The sequence below is a fragment of the Artemia franciscana genome, chromosome 11 (genome assembly GCF_032884065.1).
Source record: "Artemia franciscana chromosome 11, ASM3288406v1, whole genome shotgun sequence".
Lineage (NCBI taxonomy): Eukaryota > Metazoa > Arthropoda > Branchiopoda > Anostraca > Artemiidae > Artemia > Artemia franciscana.
In genome coordinates this window covers 27729750-27755950 of record NC_088873.1, presented here as the reverse complement: position 1 = coordinate 27755950, position 26201 = coordinate 27729750, and the positions used below count along the sequence as shown (strand labels likewise).

The window sequence follows — 26201 nt, the reverse complement described above, 5'->3', positions numbered from 1 at the left end:
CACATAGCCCTAAAAGGATTCTCAGTTTTTATTCTTCAATTTTCCCAAAAAATCCTTAAAATTCCATATTAAACAGAACGCCACAAAGGAAATGAATCAAATCTATTTTCTAACAGTTTACAACAATTAACTGTAAGTAAGAAGCAGCTCATGCAAATAGTAGCCGAAACTCTGAAAATAGAATTTTGATTACAATACATACATTAAGAGAATCACTGCAGTATACGAGATTCAGTTGCACGGAGTCGTTGCACGTCAAAAAGTGTCAACTATTGAATAAACCTTGTCAACCTTGACCAAAATCACAGGTTAGGCTATATTAAGTCTATAGAAATTTTAGCAACAGAATTGAAACACTTCTGGCAGAAATAAATTGGTAACTTTAGGACATTAAGTTATTTTAGGCCGGTATTTAGGGCTAGAATATCATTTCGGTCTAAAGCTGAAACTAAATGAGATACAGGATGCGATTCGTATTCGAAAAAACTGTCTGCTTTTTCGAAATAGTACAAAAAGAGAAAGGGTCAATTTCAGGCACAAACGTTACGTTTTAGAATATTTGTCTTTTTCTCCCATGCCTTTTTGCGGAGTTTCCTTTTTAATTGTTGCTGTATTTTGGTTTTCTTTTCTGGGCTGTTTACTTGGTAGTCTTTTGATGATATTATTGGGCTTATACCGAAAGTTTTAGGCTCTAGCTCGTACAATCACAGCATATTTCCTGGTTCCCCCACGAAACAGTTCGAATGTAGAAAAAAAAGTTTTATACAGCAAGTTTTATAAACATCATTTGTAGAACTTACCTATACCATAATACTGGCAATACCGCTGTGCTAAGATGCCAAAGAGAATGTGCATCAAAAACCTTTAATAAAGGTGGAAAATCTATTACTTCTAATAAGGTCGTTATTATAACTAGAAACATTGTTGCACTGCAGCGCCACACATAAGGCTGCCGTTTGTGTCTTACTGCACACCAGATTAGCCAGCCAGTAATCTGCAATGTACCTTTAAAAAATAAACTTTATGTGAAAAGATGAATTGGTCTTATGGTAGCCCGAAAAACCTAAAAGAGAATGAAAAAGAGAGAGTGGAGAAAAAGGGGAGACAGAGAGAAATGACACTATATTAGCTAAGACAAACAGAACACAGACGAATGATTGGCCTGAGTTTAATAGGAGAGCCAGCAACTTACTACACTTTTTAGCGAGATTTCTTTCAACTTTCAAAGGAAACTCATTCCGCTTATAATTATTAACGATTAATATTATAGCATATTGATTATCGACTAAGTGTAATATATAGACATTTGCACATTATTTACTTTTCAAACAAATGATATAGGGTACTCGTGAACGCTAGTGGGCTCGTTTCTGTATTTTGAAAAAAAAACTAAATAGCAAATAAACTGCTTTATTATAAAAATACAAAAAAATTCTTTTTTGCCTGACCATGCCGGGTCTTCCAGAGCTCACCTTATAGAATACACTTTTCAAATACGATCGGTTGACCACATTTTGGTGGAATCATTGCCACTTTCTTATTAATAATGGAAAAAAGAGATACCTCCTTTGGTTTTAAGCCAAAATATAACATTCATACATGAAAATAATTGTGAACCGAGCTAGAATACTAAATTTAAACTTACCTACTAATATGTTAACATTCATATTGTGGTTATAGTCGAATGCAACATAAAACAGATTATAAATATGATGATAGTAAAAACTTGCGAAGAATAATGAAACGGCTCCAACAAGGATTTTATTCTTAAAGCCAATATATCTGAAAAAAAAAAAAACATTTAAGGGCTTAAATCCAATAGAAAACAAAAATTTAAAGTAACCATGAAGCATGTGTCTGCATGCTTGTCAGCACTACAACAAATAAATTTTTTGCATTTTGAATAATCTAAGCTGAGATATTTACTATAGTACATGCAGAATTGGGAAAAGGCCAGTGGGTATTTGCCCTCCCACCATATTTTAAAAAATTCAATTCCCCCACATTTTCGTGGATTGACGTCACTGTTTTCACGGGTCTAAACCAATCTAAGCTAAGCTATCCCAAAGGACTGAAATACCAGGACACTTCTAACTGCACATTTTTATTTTTCCCAAAGGCTCAGTAAAAAGATACAAATAAAAGTAATCCCTATTGAGAGAGATGGGCTTTTTAAAAAGGTTAATGCTGTCAAGATAATTTGTATTAGATGGAACCTTTTAAGACCCTGTATATACAGAAGACATAGAAGATAAGCAGTAACAAGTATTTAAGCAGAAGTCCGTCTTCCCTTCTTCAATATTTTCGCATAAGGAATGATTCTACGTTGGAATGACCATTCCAAATGTTTTTTTTTTCCCAGGGCAGTCAAAATATATCTGAGGAAATAAAGGAAAGAGGATATGTAATCATGACATGTAGGTTTCCGGAAGTCTTTTAGCTGGTTCGATATCCTACTCTTCTCCGGGCTGTGTTGCTGGGCGATGGACATGGGCGTAATTCCAGCATTTTTATTGGGGGGGCAACACGGCCCATATCCAGGAGTCAGTAGCCATAGGGTATCCTTCAAGGGGAGGTGGTGTTCGGAAATTTGTGAAAATTACAAGCCTAAATGTGTTTTCAAGATGTCTGAAAACTTACCTTTGGAAATAATTTTATAATTGACACTGAACACCCGATTGAAAAAGAGTAAAGGTATCCATCCATCCTATCGTAAGTCCTCAATAGAATATTTTTATTCAAGCGGTAGTGAAGAAAACTTAGCATTTAGTAAAGACGCTACTTGATTAACTTCAAAACACAGTGCATAATAAACACCAGACACACATCAAACAAACATAAAATTAATTACTGGTGCTCAGGTTTTACTAAAATTGTCAGCAATGAGTTGCTGCAGACGACAGTGTTGTAGTGCAAACAAGCTTTCAGGTGGGTAATGGTGAATTTCATATAAGCTTGGCTTTTTTTGCCAGCTTCACCGCTAATACTAAAGTGCCTATATCCCTTCTATTCTCCACAACTCCCGCGCTTAGCACATGGAAAATTAAATCTCGCAGTTGAACTAGGCGCTATTTCAACAGCCCCGTGCATCGCGTCATTAAATTGCATGCAATTTGAAAATGGCGTTGTAGCAAACCAAAAAGTGCACTCTTTAAATAGTCATTTCAAAACCTTTTAAAGGAAAATTACAATCCCCCTTCTTGATCAAGAAGGAAAATCACTTTTTTGCTTGGACATACCTCTTTTTTTTCTTCGTCACTATCAGGACACTGGAACATCATAGAAAACTGTTCAGGGGCTCATTTAAAAACTAATTCTTATATCTTATCCTTTTCACAAATTTGAGTGGCATTTCTGGAATTGAATGGCTGTGTCGGACATACGGACATCATAGTGAGCTAATTATGGACCCATTTATAATCTATTTTTTCAATATTTGATCACTCTTTATAAATTCGACTGAATAAGGCGATCATAAAGTGTCATTTGGCACCCAAAAGTGCATTTTGGGTAGTTTTTTGATTTTTTTTTTCTTTTATATAATACAAGTAACCAAAAAGGGTCTTGTTCAATGAAAAAATTCTGCGAAAAAAATCTCTCCTGGAAAATTCCTCCCCCCCCCCCAACCTTGTCGAAATTCTCCTCCATGGAAAATTTCATCCCTGAAAATTTCTTAATATTTAAAATAACGATCGTATTTTTCATTTATTAGCATTCAAAATACAAATAGAATTATTGACTTACACAATCAGGCATTATTTGATAAAGAATATCCAGAAAACCTGAATAATTTTTGGCAGCATTGCGGTAGAAAACTTTGGATTAATTAATGCTTGCCAGGGATACCAATCAGAGTAGAAAAATTGGCACCAAGAGTTTGAAAGTTCCTTCCCTTTTGTGTGCGTAAAAAAAACCCCCAACTAAATCTAGAAATATAACAAAAGCTTTTTTCTTGTACGAATGAGGGTACCTACAGCAGACATTTCGATACAGAGATAAATTTCCCACAAATAGCAATGGCGTGGCGTGAAATGTGACTAATTTCAGTAATAATCCATAGTACATTTACGCCAATTATTTTTTTGTAGCTGGTTAAAAAAATATATGTGGAAAAGCGAAAATACAGACAAGTCAGCATGGTATTATAAATAGAGACAATTCTTCATTTATGGGTCAGTACATGAATCCAAAAGGTAAAAAATAGGATGTTATCAGCGCTTCTTCCGCGTTTCAATTACAAATAAGAATTTAGAGCGTTATTGGGGGGTTCAATTAGACATTGGAAATAAAAACTAAAACAATTGAATGATACCTGGAGGGTTTCAATCTATATCTATATATATAAAAATAAGTTGTCTGTCTGTGGATGTGTGGATGGATGTGTCAGGTGACGTCACCTGAAAAAACTGGATCAGGTGACGTCAAAACTGAAAAAACTAAAAAAAGGCAAAAACTACAAAAAAAACTAAAAACTAATAAAAAAAATAAAAAAGCTAAAAAACTAAAAAAACTATAAAGGTAAAAACCAATAAAAAACTAAAAAAAAACTGAAAAAACTAAAAAAAGGCAAAAACTACAAAAAAAACTAAAAACTAATAAAAAAAGTAAAAAAGCTAAAAAACTAAAAAAACTAAAAAAACTAAAAAAAGGTAAAAAACTAAAAAAAATAAAAAATAAAAAAAAACTAAAAAAAGGAAAAAACTGAAAAATAAGCTAAAATAAAGGTAAAAACCAATAAAAAACTAAAAAGAAAAAAAGGAAAAAACTAATAAATGACGACACTCAAAGAGAAAGCGACCAGGACAAAAGGAATGTTCGATTAGCAATCAACAAAGCACCGGGACACAGGGAGTATAAATGACGACCAGGACATAAGTAAAAAAAAAAACTATCTATATATATAAAAATAAGTTGTCAAACTAAAAAAAGGCAAAAACTACAAAAAAAACTAAAAACTAATAAAAAAGCTAAAAAACTAAAAAAACTAAAAAAAAGGCAAAAACTACAAAAAAAACTAAAAACTAATAAAAAAAATAAAAAAGCTAAAAAACTAAAAAAACTAAAAAAACTAAAAAAAGGTAAAAAACTAAAAAAACTAAAAAAACTAAAAACTAAAAAAAACTAAAAAAAAGGAAAAAACTGAAAAATAAGCTAAAATAAAGGTAAAAACCAATAAAAAACTAAAAAAAAAACTGAAAAAACTAAAAAAAGGCAAAAACTACAAAAAAACTAAAAACTAATAAAAAAAGTAAAAAAGCTAAAAAACTAAAAAAACTAAAAAAACTAAAAAAACTAAAAAAAGGTAAAAAACTAAAAAAAATAAAAAATAAAAAAAAACTAAAAAAAAGGAAAAAACTGAAAAATAAGCTAACATAAAGGTAAAAACCAATAAAAACTAAAAAGAAAAAAAGGAAAAAACTAAAAAAAATTTTCATCTAAAAAACTAAAAAAAACTAAAAAAGGTAAAAACTAAAAGAACTAAAAAAGAAAAAAATAAATGACGACACTCAAAGAGAAAGCGACCAGGACAAAAGGAATGTTCGATTAGCAATCAACAAAGCACCGGGACATAGGGAGTATAAATGACGACCAGGACATAAGTAAAAAAAAAATTAACAAAACTAAAAAGAAGGTAAAAACTACAAAAAAACTAAAAAGAAAAAAAAAATAAAAACTAATAAAAAAACTAAAAAATCTAAAAATCTAAATAAACTAAAAAAGAAAAAAAAAGGAAAAAAATAAAGGAGAAAAACAAAACTAAAAAACGAATGTATATACAGACCGGTACACCGGGATACAAATGACGACCGGGACACAGGGAATATAAATGACGACCGGGACACAGGGACACAACTACAACGGGGACACCGGGGGAAACAGGGGGATATAAATGACGACCGGGACAAAAAAACTAAAAAGAAAAAAAAACTAAAAACTAATAAAAAAACTAAAAAATCTAAAAATCTAAATAAGCTAAAAAAGAAAAAAAAAGGAAAAAAATAAAGGAGAAAAAAAAAAGGAAAAAAAACTAGCTGTTGGGGTGGCGCGAAGCGCCACCCCAACAGCTAGTATATCTATATATATAAAAATAAGTTGTCTGTCTGTGGATCTGTGGATCAGGTGACGTCATGTTTCTGTGTCGGCTGACGTCATGAAATTAGTTGTCGTCATTTTTGTTATGACGATGCTTAGTATATTGTAAAACACATTAATTTGGTTAATAATATACCATTTAAAACACCAAAATGAACATGCTGGAGTAGTCACTCGGTGAGAAAGGGTGTCAGAACGGAGAATGAAGGTCCCAGGTTCAAATCCTGGTTAGGCTAAAAAAGGTAAAACACTAAAAACTAAAAAAAAACTGAAAAAACTAAAAAAAGGCAAAAACTACAAAAAAAAACTAAAAACTAATAAAAAAATAAAAAAGCTAAAAAACTAAAAAAACTAAAAAAAGGTAAAAAACTAAAAAAACTAAAAACTAAAAAAAAAACTAAAAAAAAGGAAAAAACTGAAAAATAAGCTAAAATAAAGGTAAAAACCAATAAAAAACTAAAAAGAAAAAAAGGAAAAAACTAAAAAAAAATTTCATCTAAAAAACTTAAAAAAACTAAAAAAGATAAAAACTAAAAGAACTAAAAAAGAAAAAAATAAATGACGACACTCAAAGAGAAAGCGACCAGGACAAAAGGAATGTTCGATTAGCAATCAACAAAGCACCGGGACACAGAGAGTATAAATGACGACCAGGACATAAGTAAAAAAAAAAAACTAACAAAACTAAAAAGAAGGTAAAAATTAAAAAAAAACTAAAAAGAAAAAAAACTAAAAACTAATAAAAAAACTAAAATATCTAAAAATCTAAATAAACTAAAAAAGAAAAAAAAAGGAAAAAAATAAAGGAGAAAAACAAAACTAAAAAACGAATGTATATACAGACCGGGACACCGGGATACAAATGACGACCGGGACACAGGGAATATAAATGACGACCGGGACACAGGGACACAACTACAACGGGGACGCCGGGGGGCACAGGGGGATATAAATGACGACCGGGACACCGGGACAGGGAATGGTCGATTAGCAATCACCATCAAAGCTCAAGGGCAATCATTAGAATCATGAGGTATAGATCTGAATACGGATTGTTTTCCCATGGACCATTATATGTTGCATGTTCAAGAGTCGGTAAACCTGACAATCTATTTATATGCACAGACAATGGGACAGCAAAGAATGTTGTATATTCGCAAGTTTTACGTAGTTAAAAACATATATATATATATATATATATATATATATATATATATATATATATATATATATATATATATATATATATATATATATATCACAGGTGGGACATAGGGACACAACTACAATGGCGCGTAACTAATATGGCGCGTAACGACTTACGCGCGCGGGGGGGCTTGGGGGGGGGGCGCGAAGCGCCACCCCAACAGCTAGTATATATATATATATATAAATAAGTTGTTTGTCTGTGTGTCTGTCTACTGACGTCATGTTTGTGTGTCGACTGACGTCATGTTTGTCGACTGACGAAATTACAGACCGGGACATCGGGACACAAATGACGACCGGGACATAGGGAATATGAATGACGACCGGGACACTCAAAGAGAAAGCGACCGGGACACAAGGAATGTTCGATTAGCAATCACCATCAACAAAGCACCGGGACACAAATGACGAGCAGGACACAGGGAATATAACAAATGACGATCGGGACACCGGGACACAGGGAATATAAATGACGACCGCGACACTCAAAGAGAAATTACAGACTGGGACACCGGGACAGAAATGACGACCGGGACACAGGGAAACAATAACAAAGGGGACATCGGGGGGCACAGGGAGATACATAAATGACGACGGGGACACAGGGAATGTTCGATTAGCAATCACCATCAACAAAGCTCAAGGGTAATCATTAGAATAATGAGGTGTAGATCTGAATACAGATTGTTTTTCCCATGGACAATTATATGTTGCATGTTCAAGAGTCGGTAAACCTGACAATCTATTTATATGCACAGACAATGGGACAACCAAGAATGTTGTATATTCGCAAGTTTTACGTAGTTAAAAATATATATATATATCTATCTATACTCACAGGTGGGACACAGGGACACAACTACAATGGCGCGTAACTAATATGGCGCGTAACGACTTACGCGCGCGGGGGGGCTTGGGGCCGCGAAGCGCACCCACCAACTAGGTGTTGGGGTGGCACGAAGCACCACCCCAACAGCTAGTTACAAATAAGAATTTAGAGCGTTACTGGGGGTTCGATTAGAAATTGGAAACAAAATTAAAACAATTGAATGATACCTGGAGCATATCCCTCCTATTCTCTACCGACTTCCATGATCAAACTACAACCAATTTGACCTATCTAGTTATAGAACGAATATCAAACAGTTTGTGGTAACGAGCTGTAGTAAGGAGCGACTCGGCTCAATGTAACCAAAACTCTAAAAAAATGGAATTTTGGTACCAATAGCTACATCAAATGAATCGCATTTTAATGCTGATTTTAAATAAATAAGTTTCATCAAGTTTAGTCTTACCCATCAAAAGTTACGAACCTGAGAAAATTTGCGTTATTTTAGAAAATAGGGGAAAACACCCCCTAAAAGTCATAGAATCTTAAGGAAAATCAAACCATCAGATTCAGCGTATCAGAGAACCCTACTGTAGAAGTTTCAAGCTCCTATCAACAAAAATGTGGAATTTTATATTTTTTGCCAGAAGGCAGATCACGGATGCGAGTTTTTTTTTTTTTTTTTTTTTTTTTTTTTTTTTTTTTTTTTTTTTTTTTTTTTTCAGGGGTGATCGTATTGACCCAGTTGTCCTAGAATGTTGCAAGAGGGCTCATTCTAACGGAAATGAAAAGTTCTAGTGCCATTTTTAAGTGACCGAAAAATTGGAGGGCACCTAGGCCCCCTCCCACGCTAATTATTTTACCAAAATCAACGGATCAAAATTCTGAGACAGCCATTTTATTCAGCGTAGTCGAAAAACCTTATAACTATGTCTTTGGGGACGACTTACTCCCCCACAGTCCCCGTGGGAGGGGTTACAAGTTCAAAACTTCGACCAGTGCTTACATATAATAATGGTTATTGGGAAGTGTACAGGCGTTTTCAGGAGGATTTTTTGGTTGGAGGCAGGGGTTGAGAAGAGGGGGATATGCTGGGGCAACTTTCCATCGATGAATTTGTCATGGGGGAAGAAAATTCCCATTAAGGGAGCGCAGGATTTACTAGCATTACTTAAAAAAAAACAATGAAAAAGTTTTTTTCCAGCTGGAAGTAAGCAGCAGCATTAAAACTTAAAACGAACAGAAATTATTACCCATATGAGGGGCTCATCTCCTCCTAATACCTCGCTCTTTACGCCAAAGTATTTTTAGTAATTTCAACTATTTATTCTGCGGCTTTTGTGATTCAGGGGTCATTCTTAATGAATTGGGACAAGCTTTAGTGTAAAGAGCAAGGTATTGACGAGGGGGCGAACCCCTTCAAATATGTAATAAAAACATAAGAATACAAAAGTTCTTTACGTAAGCTAATTTATAAGTTACGTATATCTTTTACTTATAAAAAGAATCGTAAAAAATTAAAAGTTCTAGTTGTCTTTTTAATTAACCGAAAATCGGAGGGCAACTAGGTTTCCTCCCCCCCTCTTTTTTTCTCAAAACCACTCGATCAAAATTATGAGAAAGCCATTTAGCCAAAAAAAAAATAAATAAACAAATTTCGTTTTAATAATTCCTCTGCGGAGAACCAAAATCAAAACATGCATTGATTCAAAAACGTTCAGAAATTAAATTAAAAAAAGAAGTTTTTTAAATGAAAGTAAGGAGCGACATTAAAACTTAAAACGAACAGAAATTACTTCGTATATGAAAGGGGCTTTCCCTTCTCAACGCCCCGCTTTTTACGCTAAAGTTTTTTACTGTTTTAAAATGTAGAGTTAAGAGAAAGAGTCAAACTTTAGCGTAAAGAGCGGGGCGTTGAGAAGGAAAAGCCCCTTTCATATACGGAGTAATTTCTGTTCGTTTTAAGTTTTAATGTCGCTCCTTACTTTCATTTAAAAAACTTGTTTTTTTTATTTAATTATTATAAAGAGCAGCAAGTCTTATGTTCTTTTTCAATAACTTACTTTTCTTTTTCATTCGGAAGATGAAACTTACATAACTGTATCTTATGTTCTCTACCTTCTTATTTTTCAATGATTCCATTTCTGTTTTATTTGCAGATGTAGGCGGTGCATCCATATTCACTTTCGAAAATTTTAAAACAAAGAAATCTAATCTTGAACTCAAAGATCTTACGGAGTAACAGAATCTTAAATATCAGGAAAAAAGCTAACCCGAAGAAACATTGCAAAATAGGAAGAGTAGAGCAGATTTGCAATTTTGTCATTAACTATGGATACTGGTTTTCTTGATTATAAGACTCTAGGGTCTATAGCGTGGAATTGGAAGTTTCTAAGGCAGTAAATTTGCATAAATTTTAATGTGGAACATATCAGGAAGTGTAATGAGCCTTCATTTTTGGATTTTTTTTTTCTTATTGAAAACGAGCATGGAATAATTGAATAAAATATTATGTACTGGAAGAATAGTGCGAATTTGAAATTTGAAAATATTTTTTTTCAGTCCCCCCCCTCGACCAAACAACGCCTATGGTGATGGGTTAAATAATTTTAGTAGAGCCTAAGTCAGAATCAGGTTATATTAGTTATATATAAAAATTATTCCCAAATAGTATAGTAAATGTCATTTCCCAATACCCAACCGACAATGTATTTCATACTTAAATAGAGAAGCTTGCATTTAAATCCTGGATTTCGTATTTGTATCTTAAATTTCACAAACTATAAATTGCTCGTTACTGTGGTCCGCCGACGTAATACCTTGAAAATCGTCTTATAAACCATGAAAGAGATGACCTAAACCACAGGGATATGAGTGTCATAGTACCGCCACGCTTTATACCACATAAGATTAGTTTTATGTTCAATGAGAATTGACAAGATTATTGCCAAACAACAGTCCTCTTCTGTTACAAAATATCAGGTGTTTTCGTCAGAAGTTTGGTCACTTTGATCTGTTCGGTGAGAGGCTTAAGTTTGATGTTGTCACAAACTTTCATGACTATCATCTGTTTGACATCTTTCCCAATTCGCTCTATCGGTTAATAAAAAGCTGTTAAAATGCTGTGATTCTGGATTTATGAAAAGGGTGGATAAAGAGTTTTCTGGTTTCTTCACTTTTACAAAAATTGAAACAAAGACTTGTATGATTTTTTTTTTTTTTTTTTTTTTTTTTTTTTTTGGTTTGATAAATTGAAGATAAGAAGTCCACAGAAAATTTGTTTTCTTTGGTGGTTGAAGGTTGTCACCTTGTACAAGTTGACATATATTTAAACCTAGTGGAGTGATTATTTACTTAAACAACCTTAACTTGAGGTTTTTGTTATATTTAGATAAATAAACCCCATTCAAAAAAAGAAATATAGTCATAAATTTGACATTTTCATCACTCTGAATAATAAAACGAAGCATGTCATTGCCTTTTCCTAACATTTATATTAGTTTATACGTAATAATAGTTGCCAATATTTGACTATCGTGATCTATAGGAACTGCAATCAGATGTCCACCCTACTTCATCAGGGTTCATCAGTTATTTGAGGGAGGGTCTTAAAAACTGGGCTTAGGCGTACTCTATCATAACGTGGGCTCGAGGTTACCTTCAACTAAGTAACATTTGCTGGTTACAATAACTTTTGTCATTATCAATGGACTTGTATTTGAGGTGCTTACCAAAGTTTACACTTGACGAGATGGTGAAAGCAATTCAATATTCTATCTAGAGAAAAAAAATTATCTTCCACAAACTGTCACTTTTCATTAAATTGCTTTAATGCGGCGTTCACATGCGTGTCTAGCTATAATCTCATATATAGACACGTGTCTGGCCAAAAATCAATGTCTAGGTAACTATCGTTCCCAAGAAGAATTCAGTGCTTAGCCAATACTACAAATTTAGTTTCTAATGGATTACAATTGTCATTCCTTGCGAATCAAGAGAGCTTATGCGGGCAAAAGTTTCAAATTGTAATCCCTGTGTTTACTGTCACAAGATAATGAATGAGACAAGCCAAAAAATCGCCTTATTTAAAAATGTAAACATAAACGATGAATATAGAGGAGCTTGACACATTCTGATTGGCTGTAGTCGAAAATCCTAGACTTTGAGTTCTAGAGTCTAGAACTGAATGCTTAGCTGTGACTTGTCAAGCAAAGCACGAAATTTTACTTGTAAACAGTAGTAGTCTAGACATTGATTTCTGACCAGACACATGTCTAAACATGAGATTCTAACAAGACACGCATGTGAACGCCGCTTGATGATTTTTTTTTTTTTTGAAAAATGAAATAAGCAATGTGAACAAATTAGCGAACAATGGCAGCTTTATCAAAACCACCCTAAAATATGTGCAAATAAATTTCACAATTCAAACACGTGCTTGATATCCCTGACACCATTTTCAGAGACCATCGATTCCGGACATACTTAAGACGAACTGAAAATCCCTTGAAAGAAATATTCCCTCTCTCTTTCTTTTTTTCTCCCTAACTTAACAAATTCAAATAACCACATTTAATTTTTACTGTCTTGTGTACTTTAAGAGGGCATTAAGACGACAGTCTTAGGATACACTTAGATATATGATGCATAAAACCAAGGGTATTATATATATATATATATATATATATATATCTTACTTCACTAATTCAAACAATTGCATTTCATTTTCACAGTTCTTAGTAGCTAAGAGGTTAGCACAATGGTCTTGGCACATTCATACTACATATAACCAAAAGATTTTTTAAAGAATAAAAAAGACTAACCGTATAATTAAAGCATAGAGGGAGAAGAGAACCATGGCAAAAGCACCCAAATAGTCGAGCTTTTCAGTTGTGGGTGTGTCACGTGCGTGGAAAACTGTTGAGCATATCCAACTGTTGACACATATCTGTGGAGGTAAACAAAAGAATTAAAGTTTTTTCCTTTTAACTTATTTAAGGATTCAACAGATTCATAATAAGAGAAGCGTATCCACAACAAGGGTTTTTGATGAGAACAAAAAGGAGATAAACCAAAAGTGTAATTAAAAAATTACGTTAGTAATATCTGTTTTGATACTGATAATCCTTTCATAAGAAATGCACTAGCGTAGGAGAAATGCACTAGTAAGGGCCATAAGGCTTCAATATATTATTTATTTATTTATCTTCTTCTTTTGTCAGAGGCACTTTTTATGGTCATATAATACTTTGGAAGGGGCTCATTAATTGGAAATCAAAAGTTCCAATGCCCTTTTTAAGAGTCAAAAGCGATCAGAGGACAACCAGCCCCCAACCTAACACCCTTTTTCCTCCAAATGCATCTGATCAAAATTTTTAGATAGCCATTTTGTTCAAAATGGTACGAAGGCCAAAGAAATATGCCTCCACGGTAAAAAAAACTACAGCCCACGGGGCAAAGGTTGTAAGTTATGCAAGCTGCCCTTTATTAATATGTGAGGTTATTTTATGGAAGAAGTGGTCGTATAAACTTTGGTGGGGGCTTGTTCAATTGGAAACTGTAAGTTCAAGAATTCAATCAAAAATCTGACACAGCCATTTTGTTCAAAACAGTCCAAAAATAAAAAGCTATGCTCTAAATGTTAAACCCCCCCCCCTCCTCAGCTTTAGGGCGAGGACTGTAATTTATCAAGTTGTGCAGTGTTAACATAAAAGGTTTTTTATTGGAAAAGCAGGCTTGTTTGATTCTGAGTCTCCAAAAAGCTTAGGACATTAAGATGAAACTTTAAAAGAATGTTGAGAGGGATGCCGAACACAATCAATATACAATATGTGATTGCTGGTTATAAAAAGGAATATCAGCACTACCTAAAGAACGACTGACGGTATTAACTTCAAACTTTCAAGGTATGTTGACGGGATGTTGATGAGAGATTGGAAGGCAACAAGCCTTCCAATCTCTCTGTTTGATTTACTGATTTTTTTTTATAATAAAAAAGGTCTAGCAACTATACATCAGGGGATGCAATGCCCCCAAAACCACCAGGGCAGAATTGTATATTATCCAATTTGCCCTTTTTTTAAATGCAGGATTTATAATTAGGAATAATTAAAAAAAATTCACAAGACAAGTTTTTAAAAGAAAAGCAAAGAACTCCATTCTGTTCTGGTCTTGAGAAGGCATAGGGGTTATCAGTCCTATTCATGTTAATTTTTGCTCGTTTTGATTGTGACTCGGCTATTTATTGTAATTTCTGTTCGTTTTGAGCTTCATTGACTTATTGATAGTGATTTGTAGTAGTTTTCCGTTTTGAAGATTATTTGACCTTATTTTTGTTCATTCTTGGCTTATAGGAGCTGTTTACTTTTCTTTGAAAAACTAGTCTTGTGAAAAATTTTTTAAATTAATTTCTGTTCGTTTTCGATTGAATACTGACTTTTCACTCCCAAATTCCTGTGTTTAATACTTGACTTTTGTGTTTTCAATAGAGCACTAGTTTTCTATAATCCTAAAAGCAAAGGGAAACATAATTAGTTGCTTTATTTGTAGTAGTTTTATCGCTAGATATTAGATAGGCTGTGAAGTTATAATTTTTGTCGTCTTAAGTTTCAATTTCGCTCTTTACTTCCCTCGGAAAAACTTGGTTTAAAAAAAATAATTATATTAAACACCCATTTTTTTTTAATTTACATGTTTTTTTTACTCCCACATCTGGAAACAATAAATCTTATTCAAGAATCAAAAAAAAAATCTAAACCCAAATTTGTATTTTCTCCTCGTATTTGGTAAAAATTTGAATTTTCCTTTTTATAGTCCTAAAAACAATCTGAGTTTTCTAAAAGTTATTTTTTAATTTTACAACTAAAATAAGAAATATTTTGATAAAATATTAATATCCTTTCATCACACAAAAAGAGAAAAAATAATAAGGGCTTACCAAAAAGTATATATGCCAGAAATAGAAGAAAGGCGTGTTTCTTGAGGCATCTCCCCTGAATGTTCTTATCATTTTGACGTGTGAATAGAGATTCAGGAGGGAAAATAATGTGGATGCAGGCTCCTGGATTCCAAAAATCCGGACAAATGGCCACTGTAATCAATAAATCACGAATTAATTAAAGCAAATATTCATACAACATAAATAAAGTTAAATGAATGCAACAGAAAGAAATAACTTGCAGATAAAGAGTTACATATAAAGAAATTTCTAACTTAATAAACAGTCTTCAGAGTAATGATTGATCTAGTGTTCTTGAAGCTAATGATGTTGAATGAACAACTAGGCTATTTTTGTGTCACGTGGGAACTCTGTTGGATAAGCATTTTCCTCTTACAAAGAGGCCAAGGAATTCTACACCTGAATTCCCATGGATGTCTAGAGGTCTGATCAATGCAACACATATGAAGGCGTCTTTGTTCAAGGCTGCATGTAAAAGTAAGACACAGGTTGATCTTTTGAAGCATAAACATTACAGAAATGTGCTCACTTCTTCAGTTCGTGCAGCAAAAAGCTGGATTTTTCGCATCGAATTGATGAGTGTAAGGGGAATTTGCGCAGGGTTTGGACTGTAGTCAGTGAATCTCTTTCCCTCAAGAAACTCAAATAGTCTTCCCCATGCCTTTAAAGGAAGGCTAATGGATCCATTGCGGACAAAAAATCCTTAGTGAGTGCCTTCAATTCGTATTTCATCACACTTTCTCCAGTTCTCATTCCACCCCAGAGTAGTGTAAGTTGTTTTTCTTCGGCAAAAAAGTCTTTTTTCCTTTCCCCATGCAGTGCTACCGAGAAATCTAGTATTATTTCTCAACTTCCAAGCAGTCGTTCAGTTGAAAGCTTTGGTCTGAGTAACAATGTCCTTAAAAAATTGGTCAGTTTGTTTCTAACCCCATCTCACACATAACTAACCTCTCTCTTTCTTCTGGTGTTTTTCCTCATTTATTTAAAGTTGCTACTGTTGTACCTTTGCATAAAAAAGGTGATTCATCTCTAATTTCAAACTATAGACATATTTCTCTTCTTCCCGTCATCTCTAAGGTTGTTCAAAAAGTAGTGTATTGTAGACTCTCTTCATTTGTATTTAGTACTAATACAACGACAGGAGATTCTCCCATACAAAACCATCAGTAGGGTTTTCGTCCCACTTTCTCTGCCTTGCATGCATTTTCAGATGCAACAGGGTTTGTGTGTGTTAAATTAGACAAGGGCTTATGTTTTTTGGGTCTATTTCTTGAATTTTCGAAACTATCGAAATTGTGTAAACTATCTTAATTTGGAGTGAATGGAGTCCCACTAGAATTGTTAAGGTCTTATCTGTCAGGGAGATCTCAGTATGTTTCGGTTAATGGTATTTCCTCTATTTTTCCTATATTGAAAGGTATCCCACAGGCTCTGTGCTTGGATCACTGTTGTTTCTAATCTACATTAGTGATCTTGTTGATGATCTTCATCCCCATGTCCACCCCGTTGTTTTTGCTGATGTCAGTAACTTTTTCATTTCTGCAGTGGACCTGCCATCTACCCCTTCCATAGCTCAAGGTCTTCATGATACAGTAAAGGATTGTTACTGGTCAAATGGTATGGCTTTTAACAGCCGGAAGAGTGCCACTGTCAATTTCAGGACACCCTGACTTATGGGAACGATATTATACCACAAGCTACTATGGTGAAATTTCTTGGTGTGCATTTGACTGTTTCCGCATATAACTCACACCCGTTCCCTAATCCTCCACCAGTCTTCAATGTTGCACCGGGTTAACTCATTTCTTCATCCAAATATTAAGGTTTCTCTTTTTTATGCTTTTATTTATCCTTACCTTTCTTATTGTTGCGCTGTCTTGGGTAATACTTATTAATCTCTTCCCTGCTCACTTCAAAGAGCCCAAAAATTGGGCAGTGAAGAATACTTTTCTTCTACCACGGCTTTACCCTTCCTCTGCCCATTATAATAATAGTGAAATAGCTCCGCTGGATCGTATTGTAGATACAAGTAATCTTTATTTAGCGTTCTCTGCTTTTCTAAGTACACTTCCACCACCTCTTCAGCAAATTTTTTTCATGGACAGGCTCAGGTACGTGCTCTTCTTCTCGAAGATTTATTTTACCCAAACGATCATCTATAGCAGCCCAGAGGTCTCCTGTTTATCAATTAATTCTATTATTGAGCTCCATCCTCCGGATGTCCCTCTATTTCTTTTTGTAAAGGTAGTTTTTTGTCGGTCTTCCCAGGTTAGTAATTTTTTTCTCCCTCTTCTTTGTTTTATTTTTCCTGTTTTCTCTTTTCCTATTGTTTCTCCTTTTTGCAATTCTTTGCACGCTGATATCTCTCTCTCCTATTCTTTTTAAAATTGTTTTTCAGAAATCTTCTTAACTTTTAAGTCCTTGTTTATTTGTTCTTTTTTTTCTGACGTTCTAATCTGAACTTTTCCGTCTTTTCTGTTTCTCTACTTTCTTGGTCTCTACTTATTTCTATTATTATAATTACTAACAGTTTTTTTACTGTATGCTAGTGTTTACTCTCCTTCATCTTTATTTCATTTGTATTGTTTGAGTTAGAGCATTATTTATGCTTCACTTATTGCTCTATTATTGTGTTGTATGGCCTTTTACAAGCAAAGCTTCTTGGGCCGAATAACTTTTGTACGTTTGTATTAGCGTTTTAGTATTAGTAAATTGATTTACTGATTGACAAAAATACAATGAATATAACATTTACAAATAGGCAGTCAACTGAATACTGAATTACTGAGGGGAAAACCTTGAAAGTTGGTTATTAAATACAATTAATTTCTAATTAAAAATATATTTGGAATTCTATACAGTTCTTTCGCGATCCGGCGATGGTGATTAGATAACAAAAGGGGCATGCTAAAGGAGACGAAGAGAATAAATTAACATATATATATAGATTACAATATTCCATATTCAAAGCGGATGAAGGAGCCATCATTATGGTAGATTTGATGGCATTCTCGAACACCGAAAACCTGATATTTAAAAAAGAAAATAAACGCCGTACCATATTCCTTTCCTGTTTTATGAAATATCCACAAAACAAAACATAGACACAGGACTATATAAATTTGGTAGATACCGTAATACAGGAAAAATAGCTAAAAAATGCGAAAATTAGTCAGATGATGCAGTTTAACTGATACAGCTAGAACAACTTTGTTTTAAAAGATAAGGTTTGTTTTTGAATAAAACTATTACTGAAAGCTATAAAAGGAGACATAGCAGATCCAACTCTGTTGAGAAACAAACATAAAAGTGAAGATAGGAGGTAATTAACTGATCTGAAATGCCTAGTTTCGATAATTTGGACGAAAAAGTCATCTTGCAAACGTCAAATTACTGAAGCCATCTCAAGAGGATGAATCTCCATCTGGGGTGTTTTAGAGACCTGTCTTCACAATTGTAATTAGAAAAGACACTATGAGGTATAAATTCTGGGGGATTAAAGCCTATAAATCTTTGTATGCAAAGCGTCCCACCCCTCCCTATAACTTTTCTTGGATTCCCGTGAATCCTTGATGGTATGAGATTACGGCCCACCAACCGATTAAACAAATTAATGAACGCGAATTTCGAAGGGAAGTCTTATATCTGCAATAACGTTTTTCTGCAATTATTTTGAAGATAGTAGCTAGGCAATAAATAGTGCACGTAAGCATTAGAATCAAATTAAACTAGGGTCATAGTGTTTTCAGAAAACAAAAAATAATAACAATAACAAAGTCACACTTTGAATTTTGCACTCAGATTTTTCTTGGATGATTTCCGTCAAGAAATGGTGGTACAGAACAACTAATCAAGGAAAAGCCTAGAATACTCATGGCTCTTGAGCAATAGCTGATAAGATTAAAAGGAAAGATTTCAGAATAATACCGCACATTTACAAACAACATACGGGAGGGAGTACGCAATCCCCCAAGAAAATTATAAAGGTATTACATGTGTATTCTGTTTTTCGACTCAGTCTTCGCTTCTTAAAAGATCCCTAATTTCGCTCCCACTCCTCCCTAAAAAACTTTGATTATTTCCACCTATTGTACCGGCAGAGTACACAAGCACGCACACACACGCGCAAACACACACATAGACTGTCTGTGCCTATGTTTAAGGGTATTTGTGTGTCTTTCTGTATATGTATCACACACTTAAACACATCTTTTTTCCTATTATGATGCCATGAAAAAAAATATATCTATTACAAACAACTTTAGCTTAAAGCTTAACTGTCTAGCAATAGAGGTTACAGCTTTCTAAGCTAGTAAGATACATTGAATCTTTACCTTTCCATAGAATTGAGGAACCCAATAGCTTCCCTTTGCAAATCTATCAAGAGTGTACCACATACAAAAATACTTGCATTCCTCTTCACAGTCCCACTGGAGAACTTTTAGATAAAAGGGCTGAACTCGATCATAATGTGTAACACCATCTGGAATTCAAAGAAATAAGAGAAATCATCTCATTGTGTCTGCATCAACAGAAGACAACTTGAACCTCTACTTCTGATGTATATTTCCAAACACACATGCAAATAAGATTCTAAACTTTCTTTATAATAATAGAAACATGAAAATAGCCAACTCAATCACATCTTTCGGTTATCCTGATAGCACTGACAAATATAGAAAAAACAATACTATTTGTACCCTGGAATTTGTTGCAAACCTATGACAAGTTTTAAGAGTCTCTTTCCGCCCCAAAATGTATGTTTAAACTCTTCTAATTGTTGCTTAGAAGCATTTCTAAAAGCATATATGCAAAATAGCAAGGCTTGTCGATATTTTGGCTAGTAAATTAAATTAGGAATGACACATTAATTACATAATAATATTTGGAAATTGTAGGCAAACACAGGATTTTTTTTTACTTTTCACATAAATTGAAAACGATTATTTTAACCAAGCAACAGGAATCAATAAGGGGATTAAAAAGACACTTCTCTGGTGAAATGGTAAAACTAAGTAGCTACAAAAAAACGCACTTGTTTTAGAAAGAGTGTCCTTTCGTGTTCAAGAAATTTGAAGAGTATTTCTATTTTCAGATGTAATGATGAAAGACAACACTGTTCAAAATACGCATAGTTTTGACCAAAGAGTCAATGGCGTCCTAGCCTTTAGAGGGAGGAAGCATTTTAAATTTGTAGTATTTTCTGCATCTTAAATTTGATTCCATCGTCAATTTTAATTTCTGTTCTCTTTTTAACGTACTCTATCTAAGAAAAAAGGAAATTAAAAAAAAAGAAAAGCAAAGATTAATACCATTTTGTGCCACAAAATAGCAATTTTGACCAAAATACAGCCGAAAAGCTACCGAGCCAAAATCTGTAGGTATTCTTTTAGATTAGAGCTATCAAATCTTGCACCAAAAATAATTTAGCAAAAGCTTTACATAATTTAGTTTACCTGGTTGGAAGTTAATGAGTCCGGAAAAATACCATTTCAATTTGTATCCAGATTACTTGGTAAAAGCAGACAAAGGTATCTTTTTTTATTATTACTCAATATAATTAAAAAAGAAAAAGAATACATACCTGTGTCAGCAGTACAATTATTTCTCCGACAAAAATACAAACAGTCTTGAAATGCCTGTGTTCTATCACCAGCTGAAGCCTCTGTATTCGTGGGAAGGAATATCAAAATTCCGACAAGAAAAATCAGCTTATATATCACATTTATGGATTGCACTCGCATTTTCAACGTTTACGATCCATTCCTTGCAGACTTCTATATATGTCCTATTAAAACAAAAATAGATGTTAAACAAAACATAACATGATTTAAAAATTAAAAGATTCGTCTTAGTATACATGTTCTATTAGTAAATTAGTCAGTAATGCATTGTCATTAAATGTAAAAACACAAAAAGTAAGATAAATTAGCAAAAAAAATATATTCACAAGATCTATTATCGATTACACTGGAAAGGGATTGAAATGCCCCAATAAACGTAAAACATCTTCTATGGACTTACAGTTATTAAAAGTTAATTCCTAAAAGTTTCATATACATCACGCCACTGCGAGGGTGTTTTTTTTTCAGAATAAATCAATGATTGGAGGGGAAAAGCTATCAGGAGCAAATCCTTTAGCATCATTTTTGATGCTCCATTTGAAATAACATCATTAAAATTCATTTTTGACAAGGTCCTTGCTTCGTCTTTTACTAACATAGTCATAGTATAAATTTAAAAATTAAAACAATTTAGTTGTCCCAATAGATTCTTGTCTCATGACTGCATATAAAGCTGCTTGACTCGGAGGGAATCGCAATTAATGAGGCAGTAACTGCAAAGTCAAAGTTAGTCAAATTATCAGCAGACAAGCAAAAAAAAAAGTTAGCTAGTTTCTGGTGAACTGGCCTATCGACCGAAATATAGCCCATTAACCATATTTTGATGAACCTATTAAAGTCTCCTTTTTTCAATTATCCTCCTTATAGTCCGCTTAATGGTAAACTGAAATCTGTTCATATACAAAATAAATTATTTAACAAAATATTTTGCTGTGGCTAATATACTTCTCTTAAAAATATTTTATTCTTCATTGTGTTGACTTTATGAACTTACATTTTCTTCTTTATAAGGATTAAAAGGGGTCACAGTTTTATTTATAAATAGACTATAGTAGATGGGATCTAACCTGTAATCTCCTTTATTTTTGTTTATGCTAGCACCTTTAATTAGACAAAATTTTCCTTAATTCTATAATTTTTCTAACGCTTTGTAACAGTCTAGAACAATTAGCAATTGCTTTCAAAACAGTTCGTGGTAACGAACGTAAGGAGCGATGCGAGTTAATAGTAGTGAGGCCCCTCTGCTTGCCAGAAGCCTCATAGCCACTACTCCTTTCTTCCTTTAATGATTAAGATGACGAAGAAGATTAACGTCGATTCCTTAAAGACGCAAGTGTTCTTAGTTTTCTTCAAGACGCAGGTACATGTTGCGTAATAGGGAATGTTTTTCTAAAAGATGTAGGTGTCTGTTATGTAATAAGGAGAGTTCTTTCTTTGAGCGTTTAAAAGCCCACGAGGGCCGTGGTTTCTTTACTTCAGAATTTCTTTGGTTGCTATGTAATAGGGTTTGTTTAGTTACACAAATGTTACATAATAGTATGTTTCTTAAAAAACCCACGGAGGCCAGAGAAAACTCTTCAGGGGCTCCAGTAAAGACATGATCCCACATGTTCATCACCCAGTATTTTCATGCTTCACACACAAATAGCCTTTTCGTGTTAGCAAACAGGGATTTTTTCCACGATTATCTATGTCCAGAACCATTATAGAGTCTAGATATCTATTGATCTTCTAGGAACAGAGGCATGTTATTCTACTAGCACGACAAACGAAGGGTGTACCGCTATTTCACCAAAAACAGAACCGTCACATGATTCGCTATTGATTCCTATTCTGCTAACGGGCCCAGGTATAATCAATGTCCCGTTTTTCTGTTGTCCCTGAAGCATACAAAAACGGGCACTAAAATGGAAATTCATCAGCCTTGTATTAGGTTTTAAAGATATCACTTGATTAAAAAAAAATGATTATGTCTCAAAGATGCCAAAAAGTAAGCCTCTGCTTATACCTTCCTCCCCCACAAAAAAATTGAGGGGCATACCCAAACTTGAGCTGATATAACTCCCTATATTAGATAAAAAAGTAAACCCTAACCCCTGCCCTCATAGAAAAGTTTCATCGGAGAAGTAATGGCCTTAATTTTATCACTAAATTCATGTTCCATATTAAACCACTTTGAACCATATTCTAGCAGGTGGGTAAAAAGTGATAAACAGATACTTGTGCTAACCTTTAATTATACTCCGCATCAGGTAAGGGTTAGCTACCAGCGAACAGCCAGCCTTGCATAAGGGAGGGCCATCCCGCTGTCTGCTAAATTAAACTCTCAATTAACACACAACCCCACCAGGCAGATCACAAATAGTTACCGTAGGACAGGTATCAAATATACATACCGTTAAAGAATTGGACGAAAAGACTCGCTTTTATAGCAGCTGCTCTCGTCTGGAAAATATCCGCCTAAACAAATTAAATTCTATAATAAACCAGATACCTACTGTAACTTATTTACACATTAAATGAGAGCAGGGATAATATTCCTTCTTTATAGTAATTAAAAATAGCAAACAAGTGTCTTTTTGACAATAAAATTGAATTATTTTGAGAGAGCCCTCCTCGCTTAATAGGGTGAAATGTAACCCTAAACTTATTTTATTGATTCGGTGGCTGTCTCCCTGTAGAGTAGTCTATTATTACACATGTTTGTCATAAACAATGTAGGATAAACCTCCCAAAAAATTCTACTTTAGCTACTTTTTACGATCTTGAAAAGGAGTTAGGTTTTTGAGTTTCAGTGATGGATCTATAGACTTGTCCTAGAAGGGTATTTGAAGCCATATTTTTCGATTATTCATAGCTTATTAAACTCGATTTTATTCTTTTTTTAGAATGTTCTTCTATTACAATTAAATACTCTTCATTAAAAACTTTTTTTAATTTTTGTTTTGCTTTACTCAAGTGTAAAGAATGTTTATCATTTACTACATTATAGAAAAAACAAAAATGCAAAGAAAATATTTATGGTCTGTGATATTCGCTAATTCAAATTTTTCCGTTAAATATCCCATTTTAGCCTACCCCCTTACTAAGGTTAAAAAGTCCATTTATTCCCAATTAAAGTTTAAGTTCCACTTGCTAACCCTAGGGTTTCACTTCATTTGCTAATGTTTGCCCCAATACTTCCGTATCAATACGGCATTTTCTTTAGGGCCTCGTCAAGGTTGGTGGAGCAGAAGGGGTCATTTTTGAATGTTAAATTCCATGCTACTTAAATGCTCGTATATTTTCGTGTATTTAGCCCACATGTAGTCCTATTTATGAAACCTTATTACCAAAATTATCAAATAAGATGTATTTTTTACTACATGAAAAAATTAAAATTTAATTTCTTTTTCAGGGAAATTCTGAGCTTCCTCACCCCCCCCCCTCCAGCAAGAGGATGAGGACGGAAGCTGTTCCAAGCGTGCAGCCAAGACGCAAACCGATTAGAGGGAAAGAATGCTACCCCTTCGGCTCTCGACTCTCATGGCACTAGTTTCCGATCCTTCCGTGCCCCCCACAAAGAAGCAGGCAGAATGCCAGCATTTCAGCCCCTCAGCACGAGGGAATCACCAAACAAGATGCCGACTCTATCGTTAGTAAAATTATAGACATATTTTTCAAAAGTTTATGTATTGGTGGTAAAAAAAAACGTAATGTTTTTCAGCATTGGAAAATAACTAGGATGTTGGGAGCCTTGTTTGCTACCTCTGTGGGGGGAGGGTTAATGGAAGTGTTCCATCCTAAAAAAATAGCTTTCTTTACAGGCTAATAAAATCATTTCACAATGATAAGCAAAAAGAAATTTTTTTCTTATTCTTTTTTTCAAAAATCTTCTCAGTATCTTTTATTAAGATTCTTTAGAATATTATAGTAGCTGAGGTGTAAAGAGGGGTACTCAACTCACATTTATGGGGTAATTGCTGGTCTTAAATTCTTAACTAGTAGTAAAAGATCTATGGACTGGAAGGGTCACTTTAGGAGTCCATTTATGGAATGATTTCTGATCATTAAACCATTAGTTGGTAGTGTGGTCTCAACACATCCTAAGCGTCACTTTGGGGGGTCCATTTATCGAATAATTTTTGGTCATTGCAACTATTGGTGGTAGTGGGTTCCTTCTAGCTCTTAAAATTCACTCTTAAGTAAAAGCAAGCCTCTCAACTTAAAAAAACTAACTAATATATTCTCTTTCAAATTCTTTATCAGGATGAAATCAAGAGTGTTTCAATGAGCGAATAAGCTCTTATTATTTTTTAGGTTCACAAATCTTTATCAACAGTCCAATTTCATCAAAAAATTCATTTAGAGTCCCAGTGGAAAATAAACATGAGCGGGGATTATAGTGCGGGGGTGAGCCCTATTAGTATAAGTTCCTTAAACTTTGATCCAGACAGTTTCGTGAGCGATCTCGGCCTCAATGCGTAACTTTTAGATAGTCTGTTAGACCAAGTGCCATCTATCGAGGTCGAGAGGGTGCTAGAAGATCAATTATCCGCCCCTCACAGTGACAGTGATACGGCGGAACCAAGACAAAGTGGTGCCGAATCATCCCCTGTTTTAAATGAGTTTCATTTAGCAAACTTTGCTTTGCACAATATTTATGTCTTCAGAGCTGAGTTTGAAGACCAATTTAATACTCTTACAAGTGGTAGTATCCATACGCGTCCAGTAGACATGTCAACCTCCAATGTCAGCCGAATTCAGGCAATTTCTGAAAAACAGATTCAAGAGGCAGGCAGGACAGTGGTAAAGCATCCATTGCTCAAAAAAAAAATTTAAATGAAGTCGGGTGAGGTGTACTCACATTACCTGAAAACGGAAATACAGACGCTTCCCCCAGATTTATACAATTTTGAGGGCGTTTTTTTTTTATGTGGATGGGAAGTGTTTTTAGTAGGGTGGAAAATCATAATGAAAATTAGTGGGTCGTAGTTTTATTTATCAAAAATATATGTTAATGTCACAAAACTTAAAAAAGAATTTGTCCTAAGAGGTGGAATGAATAAAGGGGTGCAAAAAATAATGCAGATTTAACGGCGTGTGGAGGCGTACAACACTTTGTTCCGACACAGAACTTCAGTAATTCAAGAATGCAGTCCTTGTTGCAGGGCAGAAATCAAAGGCGATGGATGTCACTAAGAAACATTTGAATGATTTGGCAGTTAATAGGGGCGGGATGGGGATAGTTTCCCAAAGTAGATTTCAACTGTTTAAAGGGACAAAATCCGGTAACACTTAACGGGAGCGATATTTCTGAGAGGGCACATGAGTATTTAAAAATCGGTGTTACAGTTTTGCAATATGACACAGAATATCAGAAGGGTGAACTTAAAGATAAAAAAAAATAGTGTTTTATATACAGTGAGGGCTCCTTCCCTTGAATCGGTGAAACACTGGGTATGATACTTTACGAGCCTACCAGTGATTCTGATGCAATTGAACATTT

The 26201-nt window shown here is 34.1% G+C and overlaps 1 protein-coding gene and 1 long non-coding RNA gene across 6 annotated transcripts in view; one reads left to right on the top strand and one right to left on the bottom strand.

Annotated features, from left to right (window-relative positions):
• The window catches only part of LOC136033042 (post-GPI attachment to proteins factor 3-like), an 84627-nt gene that overhangs the window by 9513 nt on the left and 48913 nt on the right, over window positions 1-26201 (bottom strand). For 3 of the 5 annotated variants that reach the window (XM_065713615.1, XM_065713611.1, XM_065713613.1), the window contains exons 2-7: window positions 20674-20877; window positions 19424-19572; window positions 15069-15221; window positions 12955-13079; window positions 1646-1782; window positions 801-1005 (exon numbers count right to left, since the gene is read on the bottom strand). In XM_065713615.1, coding sequence (XP_065569687.1) covers window positions 801-1005; window positions 1646-1782; window positions 12955-13079; window positions 15069-15221; window positions 19424-19572; window positions 20674-20833 — 929 coding nt within the window. In that variant the 5' untranslated portion in view covers window positions 20834-20877. Of the gene's footprint in view, window positions 1-796; window positions 1006-1645; window positions 1783-12954; window positions 13080-15068; window positions 15222-19423; window positions 19573-20673; window positions 20878-23109; window positions 23174-26201 lie in introns of those variants that run through there. The other 2 variants (XM_065713612.1, XM_065713616.1) reach the window with 2 other exon arrangements.
• On the top strand, window positions 4335-6028 carry LOC136033043 (uncharacterized). Its single transcript, XR_010618842.1, has 2 exons — window positions 4335-4518; window positions 5163-6028. It is a non-coding gene; the product is annotated as an uncharacterized LOC136033043 (long non-coding RNA).